This window comes from Saccostrea cucullata, unplaced genomic scaffold, assembly GCF_032062105.1.
Source record: "Saccostrea cucullata isolate Sc308-1 unplaced genomic scaffold, CSIRO_AGI_Scuc_v1 ctg731, whole genome shotgun sequence".
NCBI lineage: Eukaryota > Metazoa > Mollusca > Bivalvia > Ostreida > Ostreidae > Saccostrea > Saccostrea cuccullata.
The window spans coordinates 500,018-515,253 of NW_026933217.1; the positions used below are offsets into that span (position 1 = coordinate 500,018).

At 33.7% G+C, this 15,236-nt stretch overlaps 1 protein-coding gene across 1 annotated transcript; it reads right to left on the reverse strand.

The window, feature by feature from the left end:
• Window positions 1–3,580: 3,580 nt before the first annotated feature.
• Window positions 3,581–8,413, reverse strand: LOC134237699 (uncharacterized). Its single transcript, XM_062719834.1, has 5 exons — window positions 7,811–8,413; window positions 7,363–7,518; window positions 6,203–6,344; window positions 4,552–4,734; window positions 3,581–4,154 (listed from the first exon to the last, which is right to left on the reverse strand). The coding sequence occupies exons 1-5, from the start codon at window positions 8,350–8,352 to the stop codon at window positions 3,951–3,953; spliced, it is 1,227 nt and encodes a 408-aa protein (XP_062575818.1). The 5' UTR covers window positions 8,353–8,413; the 3' UTR covers window positions 3,581–3,950.
• Window positions 8,414–15,236: the final 6,823 nt, after the last annotated feature.

Here is a 15,236-nt window from a genome sequence, read left to right on the forward strand (position 1 = left end):
TATTACATACATACATAAACCAAAAAGAATATTGGTATTATTGAACAAACTCGAACTAACATTGTGAAATCTGATGGTAGCTAATGAAAAAAAAATACAGACGAAAGTTAAAGTTAAATACATTCCTTTCAAAACATATGTCTGATAAAAATTTCAATATAATGTTTAGATTTGAAATCCCTCCTTCAACATCCCTGTAAATAATTTGTTATTGATAAATGATTGTCATATTGATGTTTTACATGCCCCTTAAAAATTCGGGAGATAAAGTTTTTAAAATTTGTCCGTCCGTCAGTCCACGAAAATTATACATTTAAACAGTTGGTGTTAAAGTAATCATTCCATACAAGTGTAATTTTTGTGACAAAACCATTTTTTACCCATTATGTGAAAAAACGATTCTCAAAGGAAAATAAAATGTAAATGAAAAGTAATTTTATTTGTAGGTGTACAAAAACCTGTTCCGTGTCTTCAAGTAATAATATACAATTAATTACCCCTTGTGAGGTCAACATGGTGAAATAAGGACCCTCGACCTGGCCCACTCGGTGACCTGACCTGACCTCGGCCGCTACGCGGCCTCGGTCAGGGCAGGTCATCGAGTGGGCCAGGTCGAGGGTCCTTTTTTCACCATGTTGAACTCGCAATGGGTAATTAATTGTTTTATTATACCGATATATATTGAAAAGTATGAATCTCTAACCGTTATCAATTCTTCTTTTGATCGGGATCGGGATTCGATACAGACCGGAGAGTGAAGTTGTTTACATTGAATTTGACGTCTGCAAGTCGTGTAAGTTTTTGCATCATGATTTACTGATTAAAACAATATCTGCTTGATAGAGACATACAATGTTATAACTACCGACTACTTTTCCTCTGCACAATCAAAATGTAACACAAAATTCAAATCTTTAAATAGCCGCCTCTACATTCTATTGAACTGAATTGTAACGATATAGGGCTATTGAACTGTTGAAACGATATATTGTTACGATAAAAATTTACCGTATTCTGTATGGTAATTCAAAACAGACCATGCACAATTTTAAAAACATGTTGTTTTTTCGAATAATTATTATTTTATGCATTAACTTCATTCAAAAACGAATTTTTGATTAAGCGGTCATTTTTAGCGGTCATTAAAAATAATGACCGGGTCATTATATCCCACGTGCGATGATTCCTAGGTCAGTTGCTGTAAACAGTATCATTTGGAGTCATTGTTGTGTTTTAAAGTTTTCTTACCAGCCAATCAAATTCGAGTATTATCAATAGAGGTATAATAAAATTTTTTAACTTGATTTTTTTATTTCAACTTTGCTTTTCTTAAATCAATTTTACAATCTTGCAGATTCCTGTAGATGCTAAATGAGTACAAACACTATATAATTTATCTAGGTTACACAAATGTCATCATATCGTTCACTGTTCTTATGTAAAATTATCTCAAGTTTAACTTGTTTTGATGGAGGTATATCCTTGTATCCTTTACAATACAATATACATGATTGGAACCACTGAAGGCTTTTGTTAGAACTCTTAAAATTTATTGATAGGTCAAAATAGTTAGAGAAAATTTTGGTACACATTTTCAAAATTTAATGAAATTTGAAGTTTACATTTGAAGTTTTTGCCCTCCATTTTCACTGAAAGTGGGAAAATATAAATTATGCTCTGTCTGTACTCTGTAACAATTTCCAAGCAGCTTTTGAGCTTTTGAAATAAAATGCTCTATGCTGAAGGAAGTCCCCTATTTATTTTGAGGTACAGAGGTCAAGGTCATTAGAAGTCATTTCCCAGATAAGCTTGGACTTTTAGTAAGGCATGGCATTTTGATGCTACATAATTAGTCTCTGAGATTTACACAGTTTTCCCTCACTGTTGAAATATACAAAGGATAAAAATTCAGGCGAATGTCAACTGGTGTGTCAAATAGCCAATTACAAGTTCTCGCACGGCACAGAAGTGGGGCTTAAGTCGACTCATCTTTGTCAACAACAATTTAAAGTTTCTGATGTGATATATTTTTTAACCAATGAAAATCTGATCACTATTTGACAGACGCTAATTTAACATTGCGCCAAGAATGACTTATTTTTCGACTTACTGAAAGTCCAAGCTTACTTGAGAATTGTACTAATTCATACATTCTGTGTGTGTATGTGTAAAACTTTCATTTCTGGGTGATGCATGTATCTCAGGAAGCTTGCGAGTTTTTGCAATATTAAATTTTAACCATAACTCCCTATTGCCATTCTTCCCCTCCTTAATGTGTACACCCTCGACCCCCCCCCCCTCCCCCCTTTCAGCGCCTGTCTTGTTCTTATTTTCCCGAGGCAGGGACAGATTCTCTGAATAAGCTTGTTACTACAGTGTACGAAATGAATAGCAAAGGGGGGTACAGGGCATCATATTTATCATAGGTCATAGATTAATATTTTGACTTCAACCTATTACTAGATCAAAGGTTAAAGTATCATAGCTTTTACTCCTGGTTTCAGTTGATAGAAATGAATTGTTTTAAGTACAATATCTGAAATCACAGATTGCTGTAAATTGAGAAAATAAATTACTAGTAATCTAATTAAGAATTGTGTTTCTTATAATTTGACAAAATGTTGTAAGCTTAATGGTAAATAAATGGCAATGAAAAGGAAAAGTAGATATATAATTATTTTTTTTTATTTTGCACGATTGCACAATTTTCTTTAATTTCTTTCTATATTATTCTGTAGATCACAATGCCCAGCATTTTTAATATTGCAGGTTTTAAAGGAAATGGTTTTAGGCACTTATTTTACACACTAAATCTTTAGACCATCAACATGATTAAACCTTGTCAGTAACATGTATTTTAAAATCCAAAGATCTAGGAGGGTATTAATCAAAAGTAGGCCACATTGATATAATTTTGTAATTTCATGGCCTTTTTTATTAATATTTTGCATGAGAGAATTATTATGTATTTTGAGAGATTTATTAATATTGTATTTTCATTCAGTTCCTGTTTGTTACATGTACTTAAAGATGGGACCTTATTATGGGAAGTTTTTAGCTAACTTAAGCTTTTGTGTGCATGGTTTAAAAAAAAACATATTTGTTTTAAGTCACAGTGACCTACTCTTCAGTTGACCTACTCTGTGGAGCCAAGATGCATCAACTTACAGCGTTTAATGATTCTAGGCCAAATAATACCTGAAATATTTCATTATAGCGATAGAAAATGAAAAGTAAGACACAGTGACCTACTTTTCAGTCTGCAGGGGACCCAAAATGCACCAACTGACAAAGTTTGATGATTCTAAGCTAAATAGTTTCCATTATTTAAATATAGCCAAGTAACTTCAAAAGTAGGTCACTGTTACCTACTTTTCACTGGAAGTTTTTCAATGACCTTAACTGCATCAATTATGAAAGTTTCATGAACATAAGCCTTTAAAGCCTCATAAATATGTACATATCATATGTCATTAGCATAATGCCCAGGAGCAACTCTTACTGAGAGATATATACATTGAATCCTCTTTCATTAGCATGGACTCTGCCTGCTCCGTTTTCCTATACACAACACAAGTGCTTCTGCTCATTTTTATTCATTATTTTTAAAAATAAAGAATACAGTACATGTATTAAATTTCAACATTTCAACAATCAAAATGATACAATGGTTATGAGATATTAGACTTGCACTGAACATCTAGAGGTTTCATCGCTTTAAACCCCAAGACAAATGTGTATTTTGCGTTCATTTTTTTTTTTTTTTGAATTTAGTTCCATTCTGTCTGAAGACAATGGTGTCTTAACTCAACCATTTATATTTTTCTGTCCTGGTCAATTTTCCTCTTGAAATATCTGTAGCAAGTCTTTGATTATCATGTTATTGCACTAATTGACAATGTTTGATCTGTATTCAAGGTCTTTTTAACAAAACAAAAATGCAAAAATGCCTAATCCTGAAGTAAGGTAAACTTTTTAACTCTACAGAGCAATCCAAGATGAAACATAGTATCCATAATTTCTTCTCGATCTTTTCTGACTAAGAAGTTGTAAGGCCTTGAGTAGTGGATGCTACTTTTCTCATCTTCCATGGGATGACCATGTGCTAAGTTTGATAGATGCTCCCTGTCCAACTTCAAACATGTGAAAATGATCTGCAATGTTGAATATAACCATATTATATATCTTATACAAGAAATGAGAAAAATAATTTTTTTTATATGAACCGATTCTGGTATGTCTCATACATTGGCATGATCGAAGTTTTTTTTAAAACAGCTTTTCCAGAAACATGACTTTTCAAGCTCTTGCTGTTGTTCAGGTTTTTCTGTCCCAGTTTGTGATTTTTAAATATATGCTTGAAGGACATCCATCCTATATTCTTAGTTATCCCCCCTTTTAAGAGGAAATGACCCTTTTAACATGTTGAATTAAATGAACAAAATGGAAAGTTCAGAAGTTGATAAAAGAGGGACAAGTGTCAGACTGACAAGCATCAATCAATTAAGAACACTAAGCCCTTCCAGTGATAAAATCAATACAATAACTAACCATGTTCTTAACACAAATGATTCCTAAATTTGTATCTTGTAAAGCGGACTTTTTCCATTCCAAGAGAAGCTCTCCCCCGTGCCTTCCTAACAAGCTCTCTACAGACTGGCCTGTAAACTTCATGTTTCTGATATTGAAACCTGTGGTAGTCTTTTCATCCTGTGCAAGAGTCCACTTCTTCACCTGAAATTACATTTTTAATATGATTAAATTAATTTAAAATCTACAGATTTGATTATTCATTAGAAGTCTATGATGGCACTGTAGCTCTATAGTAATGTATTTGTAATAAAAATAAAGGAAGACAGTCATATTATACAAAAACCTGCACTTGAAAATAAATTCTTAGTTTCACATTTACAGACTCATTCCCATGATGTTTTTAATCTTGAACCAATTGCAAGTTTTGACATCAAATCAAATGTAGGCATAGAAACTTGATAAATAATTTCATAAAATTAACCCCTTTTTTAATCTCTGTTCTTTGCTAATAGAAAATTAACTGGCTATTGTCACTATTTGTTAACTGGATATACTGACTGCAATTCTGTCAATATAAATTCACACAATATATTAAAATATAACATTTTTGAAGAAGTTTCCCCATTATATCACAAATATAATATTTTTATCCGTATGCCATGAAAAATTGCCGAATCACACCGGATACAGTTATGTTCCACCGGAAACAGTTATGATGCCCTCCCGAACACAGTTATATTCCCTCGCGTGCAATCATTCTGCACATTAATTATGTCAGGTATGAAATTCACAGAGGCAGTTGCTAAGGAAACGTAAACAGTTCCGCGAAAGTTAAAAAGTCGAAACAACGTCTGCGATTTGTTTATTTGTTTTCAGAGGAATATTAATTAGATAACATTTAATTGTGGAGAAAAATTCTTTAAATACAACAAAGGTTATCAACGCAAGTGTGACCAGCAGACTGAAAACATTCTGCCATGAAACCGGACGAGATATTTCGGAATTATACTCAACGTACATATATATGTACGTACATAGCGTTCAATAAATATGTACGATGATCAATTTGGGTTCAATGCTTAAAAATGTTATATAACATATATTACATGACTTAATTCTCGGGCAGCAATACCAGAATATTTGCCCCTCGGCGACAGCCTCTGCCTGCGGCATCGGGCGACATAACACTCCAGGGCTTTCCTGTCACCTTGGGGCAAATATTCTGGTATGCTGCCCTCGAAGTCATGTAATATATGTATAATGTTGTTTGTTTGTCTATTGTTTATTGTTCTTCTCAAGAATTTTTCACTCATGGAGATGACACCACTTGCTGGTGGAGGGTTCAGGGCTGCAAATTTATTCATTTGTTTGGCACTCTAGGCTATCGAGCAATGAAGGAATTCTTTCTTATGCCAGTGTCTACAGCAACACTGAACATTTATACGGTCTCATCCGGAGGACATGTCTCCACGTCCCACAGTGGATTTGAACCTGCTACCTAATTATCAGCTCCGTACTCAATGACCTAGACCAGACACTCTAAGCACTGCCCCATGTGGGAAACTATAAAGTTTTATTACAGGACTGCTAACCATAATACATTTACAGTATACAATATAACTCAAAATTATTATCAGTGACAGATACCACTAAGAGATTTCCCACTAACCTCTCCAACTGTGGCTGTCATCAGAGATGGATTAGTTTTAAAATGTGTACACTCTCCCTGTAACTTGTATCTTAGATCTGGTACACTGGTTGTATCCACTCCATCAAGAGTTATTCTCACTTCTGGCGAAGCATCTCCTCTCCTGCAACATTTAAATTCATTATTATTTCATTTCAATAATTATTATTTCTTTTAGGGTTTTGATAGGTAAGAAATAAAAATCTAAATTCATGCGTCATAAAATACTTGCATATAAATATGATTTTAGATTCAGAGTATATATAGTGACAATCCCATTACATGTATTTGCTTTATTTTTACTCTTTTACTCTTGTGATAAAATCATCAAAATGAAACTAATTGGACATGAAATGGTTAAGACAAGAAGTCCATGGACAACGATGTTCACTTGAGTTACTATGGCCCAAATGTTCTTCACCAGAGTTACTCCATTATAATACCTACCATTGTCACATCCTACCACCCAGGGTTCATAATTAAAACAACTTAGAATCTATAGTACCTCAAAAGGTTCCACATAATTTTCAGCTTTTCTGGCCCAATGGTTCTTGAGAAAAATATTTTTCCTATATATATAATTTCAATATTGTACTTTGGTTTTCTATCGTGACCCCACTCAATTAAGTCTGCAATAAAATGTAACATATACCTACATGCATGTGTTTGCATTGATGCCTAAAAATTGGGGACCATTTTGTTACACCAACCTTGAAAAATGTTGTTGTGCGCTATGACCATGATGACCTAACATTTCAATTCTGAATTTGAATCATGAACCCCCACAGTATCACATTTGTTTGACAGGTATGCAAATGAACATTTTATTTTTCAGTTATTTACTATATGAGATGTACAGCAAAACTCATTTAGTACGAACACGGATATTGCATTCACAGATACTGTATGGAGAAGTTATCCTTAATACGGATATAATGAATTACGGATATAGCGAAGTAATTTCATGGGTCCCAGTGACTTCATTATGATCAAGTTTTACTGTATTTTTATGTGAGTAACTGATTACCTGTTTAAGTTAACTAACCAATATTTGCATCGTTCGACGGTTAACACGTTAACCAGGTACACGTTGCCAACACCAATTTAAAAATTCAAATTTGTTACAAGCATAACACACTCACATTGAGTTCAATAGGAATATCCTGCTGAAGAAGACCAGAAGCTGACAGAACTCCCCCTCCACTCCAAGTCTCCCATGGGAACTCCATTCTCTAATTAGGTCAGAGTAATACTCAACATACTCCAAAATAGCTGTATGCCAAAAGCTAAAAAGGTGCCTATAAAAATAAAAAATCATTTCACATAGATTAAGTCATGTTTATCTGTAATTGTTTATTTATTCAGCACAAAGTGAAGTAATCATACATGCCTTGCCACTTACTACATTACAGTGATTTAAAAATTTCAACAATTCTGTTATATAAACAACATATTTCTTCACCTGCCAAGTGAAAATGAAAGACTGTAATAAAATAATGAAAAAATGTTTCATATTAATCTCAGCGAAATGGGTAGAGACTAAAATTTTGGTCTCTACCCCCATCTCGCTGCATGAGATTAAATTCATACCAGGAGAGATTATCGAATGATGAAGTAGATCCTTTTGTCGACATTTCATCTTTAATTTTTGCAATTGCTTTTAGACATTTTTCGGTTTCTTTTACAACAGCAAATGGACTCATTGAATCAATTTCAGAAAATTCTTCATCTACATCTAAGTTCTGCATGCATTTTTTGGTTGATTCCACCAGAATTTCCTTAATCTCAAGAAGTTTAGTCCACAACTCAGCAAAATCTTCGATATCAAGTACAAAGTACAAGTCTTTCATGGCTGATTCATATAACTCGGCTAATTCTGTTGCTTTGTCGTCATAAATGATTCCAAAAGATTCTAATTTATAAATATCCCATTCTGAAACACGGTCTTTACAAAACCTGGCACATTTCACTCGGGTGGTGTACATGTAACTGTCATCGCTCTCATACGTCTGTGAGCTTGAGGGAGATCTTCCCCTTTTCCACCTTAATTCCGATGCTAAAGGAGATGAACAGGGTGATGAAATGGAGTTTGAAGAACCAGATGAATCTGAGGAATTAGATGAATCGTCCATTCTGCATCATGATCCTCCAAAATGAAAATTTCTTTCGAATTATGTTGTTAGAATTTTTGGAATCTCGATCCCGAATGGGAAGGTATAATGCCCTGATAGTATAATGCCCTGATTGATCTGATTGCATATATTTACTAAAATAAAGAGTTTTTATGTGCATAAACAATATTATTTTTATTTGAAATTGTGAATATTATCATTTTATCAAAGAATCATCAAGAAAATGCCAAATTAGATATTTTTATTTAGTTTTATTTGACAGAGAAATTGACAGGGGTATAATGACCTGATGACCTGATAGTATAAAAACTTCTAATAAACCCAACCTAGCAAAACTTAAAAATTACAATTTGATTTTATAACTTTTAAGGATCATATATAAAATTAGTTTAATTCAGTGTGGGCTAAATGATCTATTGTATATTGTTTAAAAATCGCTTTTAAAGTTTGCAAGGGGTATAATGTCCTGATTTCTGAGTGCTGCAAATATGCAAAATATTTATGTGTTTTAAGAATTAGGTCTTCGAGAGGTATATATGTGATATAAATATTTTAAAGTATCAGTTAATTTATAAATTTTATTGTATTCAAAGCCATTTGAGTACAATTTAAATAGCTACATAGCCTTGCCCTACGTGAATACCACTGTATGCACAAAAAAAGAAGAAATACATATATTTTTGAAATTTGACAGTTTTTTTCTATTATCATATAAACATCATAAATGACATCACTTTCCAAAAGTAAGCAACTAAAGTAGACTTCGTTTTCAAAGAATATTATTTTCTTACTTACATTGATCAAGAGATTTCACTTGGGGTGGGGGTGGGGGGTGGCACACCAAAAATGAGATATTGACAAAACCCCCAGTAAGTAAGATAATTCCATAGGTGTATGCAAGCATTGAGTGTACATCTGATTTATTATGTCCATAGAATTTAATTAGTTTCCATGAAATCCCTTATCTTTAATTTTTTATTATTTTTTTTTTTGGGGGGGGGGGGGTAAGGATTTTTTTCCTTGTCGTTTTGTTATCAATCATTTCTGAGTCACAGGGTGTTTAGCTAAACTTTCCAAAAATTGCCAGTCTGCGTCCACTTTCTCACTTACGAGCTCCTCAACTATTTTTTTCTGGATTCATTTCATCTGTCTCATTTTTATGAACATGCATTAAAAGCAAATTGTTTGTTCGTATTTGACTCATTGTTGATCTCAGTGATTTTTTTCAATCTTTTCAAGGCGCCGAATGAGCCCTAACTGATAGCGTTATAGTTGCAGAAAATTGGTTTGAGAATTTTTAGCATCTCGGCAAATTGACTTTTAACAGTATATATACTTCCTGCACTAAATGTTTAATTATTGTACTAACTGTCTTGTGTCTGATTAACTGTATATGAGCCTCGTCGGATAGAAATCACCAATATCATGTATAAAAGGCATGTAAAATGGGTCAATGTTGTACAGGTCTTGTCTACTGTTGTCCTCTCTATATGTTGCTAACAGTCAGGCTGCTTAATATGTCTGGGAAAATGTGGTTTCGAATCTCACCACTACTCATGATCAGATACACACAGTAGTGAATATTTGTATGGGATTTAAAAGTCTGAAAAATTCAGCCACACTTGATATGTATGGCGTACGTACAGTCTTTTGGCAAAATAGACTGGCAGTGAAGAACCTTTGGCTTCATATCTGTATCATGCATATACATTATACGAGTCGTGATCAAAGGTCGTGAAAAATTAATGGCATCTTTTAAAAATCTTCCTCTCCAGAACCATTGGGCCAAGAAAGATAAAACTCATCCTCAGGTAGTTTAGATTCAAGTTTGTTCAAATCATAACCCCCAGAGATGGGGTGGGGTCACAATGGCTGATCAAAGTTTTACATAGCAAAGTATTTAAAAAAAAAACTTTAAAAATCTTCTTTTAGCTCCAGAACTATTCCTCAGGTCGTTTAAATTCAAGTTTGTTCACATCATGACCCCCGGGATGGGGCGGGGCCACAATGGCTGATCAAAGTTTTACATAGGAATATATACATGTAGGGAAAAAATTGACATGTAAGCATTCGTAAGGACAAAAAGGTTTAAATTTATTCAAATAATGCCCAGGGAAGGGTTTAGCTAGCGGTCATGCACACACTGGGAGATCAAGTATTTATGTTGGAAAAATCTTTAAAATCTTCTTTCAAGTATGGCAAAATGATACATACAGGGTGTCCCAAAACATATGTTACACTTTTAAACCGTTATAAAAATTTAATGAATCAAGTTACATGAAAGAAATTTAGAATATAAACTAAATTTATTATAAAATTTTTGTCAAACATACATTTTTTACAGATTCCTTATTCATTTTCAATATTTTTCCTTCAAGATAACATAGGTCATTTTACAGCATAATCCAAATTACGTCCCTTGGCAGTAACATTGTTTGAACACGATTTCTGAAGTTTTTTTTACCTTGGTTTAAAATGTCTCGTCCTAACAGTTTAGAGATTTTACCACATTAAAATTGGGTTTCACCTAACACTAGAATTTCAGATTCTCTTTAATAACATTGTTAAATTGGAAGTGGGCTTTGTCGGAAAGCGATGCATCTATTAAATTTTCAGATTCGGGTCTAAATGAAATCCAGTGGGCAAACTTTAAACAACTTCTAATATCTGTCTCTTTCAAATGCTACATTACATTTATCATATGAGAAGTCAGTTTTAAATCGAATTCGAGTATTGCATGAACACTAGATTTACCAAAGGTACTATCTCCCGTCTAAGCCGGGATTTTTTAAAAATAATATTTCAGTAGAGTAATAACTCTATTAATGGTATTAATGTTCTCTTTGGTACGGGCACCCCTTTGTCTAATACCAGAATTAAGTCATTTGTCATTTATGGTGCCTTTAACTTCAAACTTCCCCACAAATCTGTAAATTAGCATTCCCTTGGGCACTTTCATTACAGGATGTTGTTTTCTCATGTTTTTCAATGACTAAAGGAGCATATTTACACCCATATTAAAGTTTGACAGTTTCTATCAGCTGTTCACATGAAGGTTTCATATTAAAATATGATGACGTCATTTGGACATCATAAATACCTGACTTTTAAACAGAATTTGATGAAAGTTTGTCAGATAAAATTTATGCTAATACACGAGATATTGACGAAATATCTTTGTGATTGCTTGTGGTTTGATTAAGTTATAGATTATTAAAAGTGTAACATATGTTTTGGGACACCCTGTATATATACTTTATTGATATAGTGACATTCTCAAGTATAAAAGAATTCTCCCCTCGCAACAAGTAAATTTTTCAATACTGAGCTGATTTTTTTTTTTTGGTTAAATAGCTCATGAAATCAGATGAGAGGTGTGGCCCATGGGCCTCTTGTCATACTTATTGTTAGTCCATTATTTATACACTAAATTTATGACGGATTTTTCAGTTATTTTCCGATCATGACAAGGAGCACACGACGGGTGTATCCAGTCAGCAGGGGATGCTCACTCCTCCATGGCACCGATCCCACCTCTGATGTATCAGAGGTCTGTGTTTGCTTTTCCTATTTTGTATTGTTTTCTGGACATTGATATTGAATAGTCATTACCGTTCGTTATATCCATATCCTTCTGAAATGATTCTATGCAGGGAAAACAGAATACAACACTGTAACCCAGACTACCGATCAAACCAGGCATTGAAATATCTCATCTTTTTAGCAAACCTCTTTGCTGGAAAGAAGATATTCCTTGGCTGATTTGGAGTACTACCAATCTCTTGTGTATGCCATTTTCTCAAGTGCAACCTGGGCCTTTGAACTGGTATTTCTGAGATATCTTCTTCTTCTGAAGAACAAGAATCACTAAAGGAAGAACCTCAGTTTATTTGTCCGTTTCTTTGTTTGCAGTTTCCCCCATTTTACCTGTTTCAATAGACTCCTTATTATTTTGTGTTAGACTAGTAGAGTGGACAGAGAGTATCTTGTGGTTGTTATGGTTTGAAGGAGCGATGAAATTCAGAATCCTCAAAGGACAACCTCGAACGTTTTGAAAGAGGTTCTTCATCATGCTTGTGAATACAGGCAACACAATTAGGTGTCCAACCATCTTTATTGTAGCAATTGTTTGAGTCTGAATGACGTGGATGACATCCTGATATTTTTTAGCATCAACACGGACAAGAGGAACAATAAGCTGATTACGATCTTGTCTGTTACACTAGAATTTTTCACCTCGGGGAAAATGGACATGATTGGTTTCTGCAAAATGTTAGATATCGAAGCTTTATACGAACATACCCAAAAGGCTTGAATACATGCGCGGATCTAGAGGGGGGAGGGGGAGGGGTCAGGACCCCCCCTGGTATTTACCAGGTTAAAAAATGTATATACTAGCTAAAACAAGAAAAAAGTTACCATGGACCCCCCCCCCCCTAGAAAACGCTGACCCCCCTGGTAAACGCGAATATGTGTGAAATGGGTATGAAAAGTGAAAGATTTGAGGAAATAGAAGTCACCACTATTTATAACTACGTACTGCATGGTTTATGTGCAAAATATCTAAAAGCAGAAAAGAGGATCTTCATAGAATTGATGCAATTTCAATATTTATTCAATGGAGCCTTGTCTTTCCAAGAACCGCCGACCTAAGGGTAATTAATTTCACACTTTTTGAAAAAGCAACCTCCCGCATTTTAACTATATGTGTATTTGAATTTGCTTGTTGGTTGCATACACAGGAAAAAATAGAAAATTTGAGATTATATAATTGATGCATTTTCATTATATAATTATCACAGCTCCGGTTTTACTCTTGAATCCCTGATTAGGGGCCATGAAAGTTTGATTGTTCAGTACCAAGGACCAAAGAAAAGGAATTGAAAGGCATAATGTATTTTTACTTTGGAATCAACAAACCAAGCCCTAGCACAGGATCTCCTGACCCTGGGGCCATGAATTTCAAAGGCTTTATATTAAGGGTTATTATCAGAATTGTGCCAACAGTCTAGTATAACTGCTTGATGTTCAGGAATACAGATTTTAAAAAAAAAAAAATCATTTTCATTAATTTTGATGGTTTTTGTCCAAATTTTAAGACCTCAAAAAACCAGGTGTAAACAGTCATATAATACATGTATATTAAACTGAATTGATTAATTCTGTTTATATTCCAGCCTCTCTTTGCTTAATGTCCAAGAAGAAAAGCAAATTATTTCTAACCTGGTTTGGTATGGGGACAAACCCCTTAGCAACCAACTAAATCATCTGTATCAATCCAATTCTGTCATTTCCAGTCTTCGGGATTTCATGGAAAATTCCAGATTTATGAATAATTAATAACTTTATGCACCATTAACTTCAAATAACTCAATCTTACCACATGTATACAACATCATGGCTGCTAGACCTGTGTATCAGATTTAACATCCCTTCGCTTCCCATCACTTTCCTTACTACGGTTGTATCATCATGATTATTTAGCGGAACATTAATCAAATTATAAGGAATGACTGTAATTCCACGGATTATACGAGGGTTGATCCAAAAGTAATGTCACAACTTTGATAAAACTGCTATAAATCGACGTAAAGCAGCAAAATTATACATGATGGAAGCTTTATTTATTTCAAGTCAGACCTGAAAAATTCAACAGAATAGGAGGTTTACTTTCAAAAAAATCGGATTTTAAACAATATGCGTTTGTGGTAGTCGCCGCACCTAAGTATAACGTCATATGACGGATACGCACCGTCATACTTTTGAGTGTTTGCCCTTCGTTTCATTAAAAATATTTGTGATTCGTAAACACTTTTAATAATTCTACATTCTTTAAGAATTCTTGATACCATTATTCATCACTCTATTCATAATTAAGCCCTCTGTCAAAATGTTTTGAACAGTAGCATTTAACAAACTTAAAAATGCACATGTCACTCTATAAGGCTGTCTTTTTTGACAACGTCAGACACCATTTGACGTTTCTGTCTGATCTCCTATCTTTCCGTCTTCTTGTCCTCTGCTGATCATTTCAGTGATCAATCATCCGCCCAAAATTTCTTAAACCATCTATTAAGATGCCTCTAATTTATATTCTTTATTCTGTAAGTCTGATTAATTAATTTAACTGTAGCTTGTGATGATTCCATTATTTTGAAGACAAATTGCATTACAACTCGTCGAGCCGTTTTCCCCCATTTAGACAATCCCTTTGTTCAATCCAACAGAGCAAAATAACAATTAAATGATCACAAATACCAATGCCGTCATTTAATTTTCAATTAAAGACTTTAAAATAACGAGGATTGTATCTTTTAGAAAATTGGGAGATTTGATGCTTTTTTAGAATCATAATAATGTGTTTGTCTTTTTAATTCTTAGAAAAGATACACTTTAAAACGTCACGTTCCATTGTGACGCGGCGACACCCCCTATGCTCTATGTTTTAAACATCTATAAAATAAATTCAAATAAACATTATTAAATTAAAATTTCAATGATAATTAGATTTATATTTGTGCATCTTTTGGTATATTGTATTTGATGATATGACGCCAAATATAAAAGATATGGACACTGTGACATTACTTTTGGATCAACCCTCGTATAAAGCTTTAACAGACACCAACCAGGTAATACTCAAATAATTTGGCCATGAAGTAGAGTCAATCCTTAAATATATTAATACCTTAAATATATTATTGCATCTCTAGATCTCTGGCAAACATTTCACTAATATAGAGACACTTGCTTGTGGAAGGCTAAAAAGTTTTATATGTACTTGGCACTTATGACCATTGGACAGTGAGGGATCGTTCTCGTGCAAATACCTTCTGAGACAAGGGACCTCTATTTATAGAGTGTCATTCGAAGGACTCTTATCC

Bases quoted from the DNA above. Each gene is read 5' to 3' on its own strand.
- LOC134237699 (XM_062719834.1), bottom strand. From the start codon at position 8,352: ATGGACGATTCATCTAATTCCTCAGATTCATCTGGTTCTTCAAACTCC. The intron at 7,519-7,810 runs GTATGAATTTAA...TTATTTTTATAG, and splicing joins TCATTCGATAATCTCTCCTG to GCACCTTTTTAGCTTTTGGC. The intron at 4,155-4,551 runs GTTAGTTATTGT...TCAACATTGCAG, and splicing joins TCATTTGTGTTAAGAACATG to ATCATTTTCACATGTTTGAA.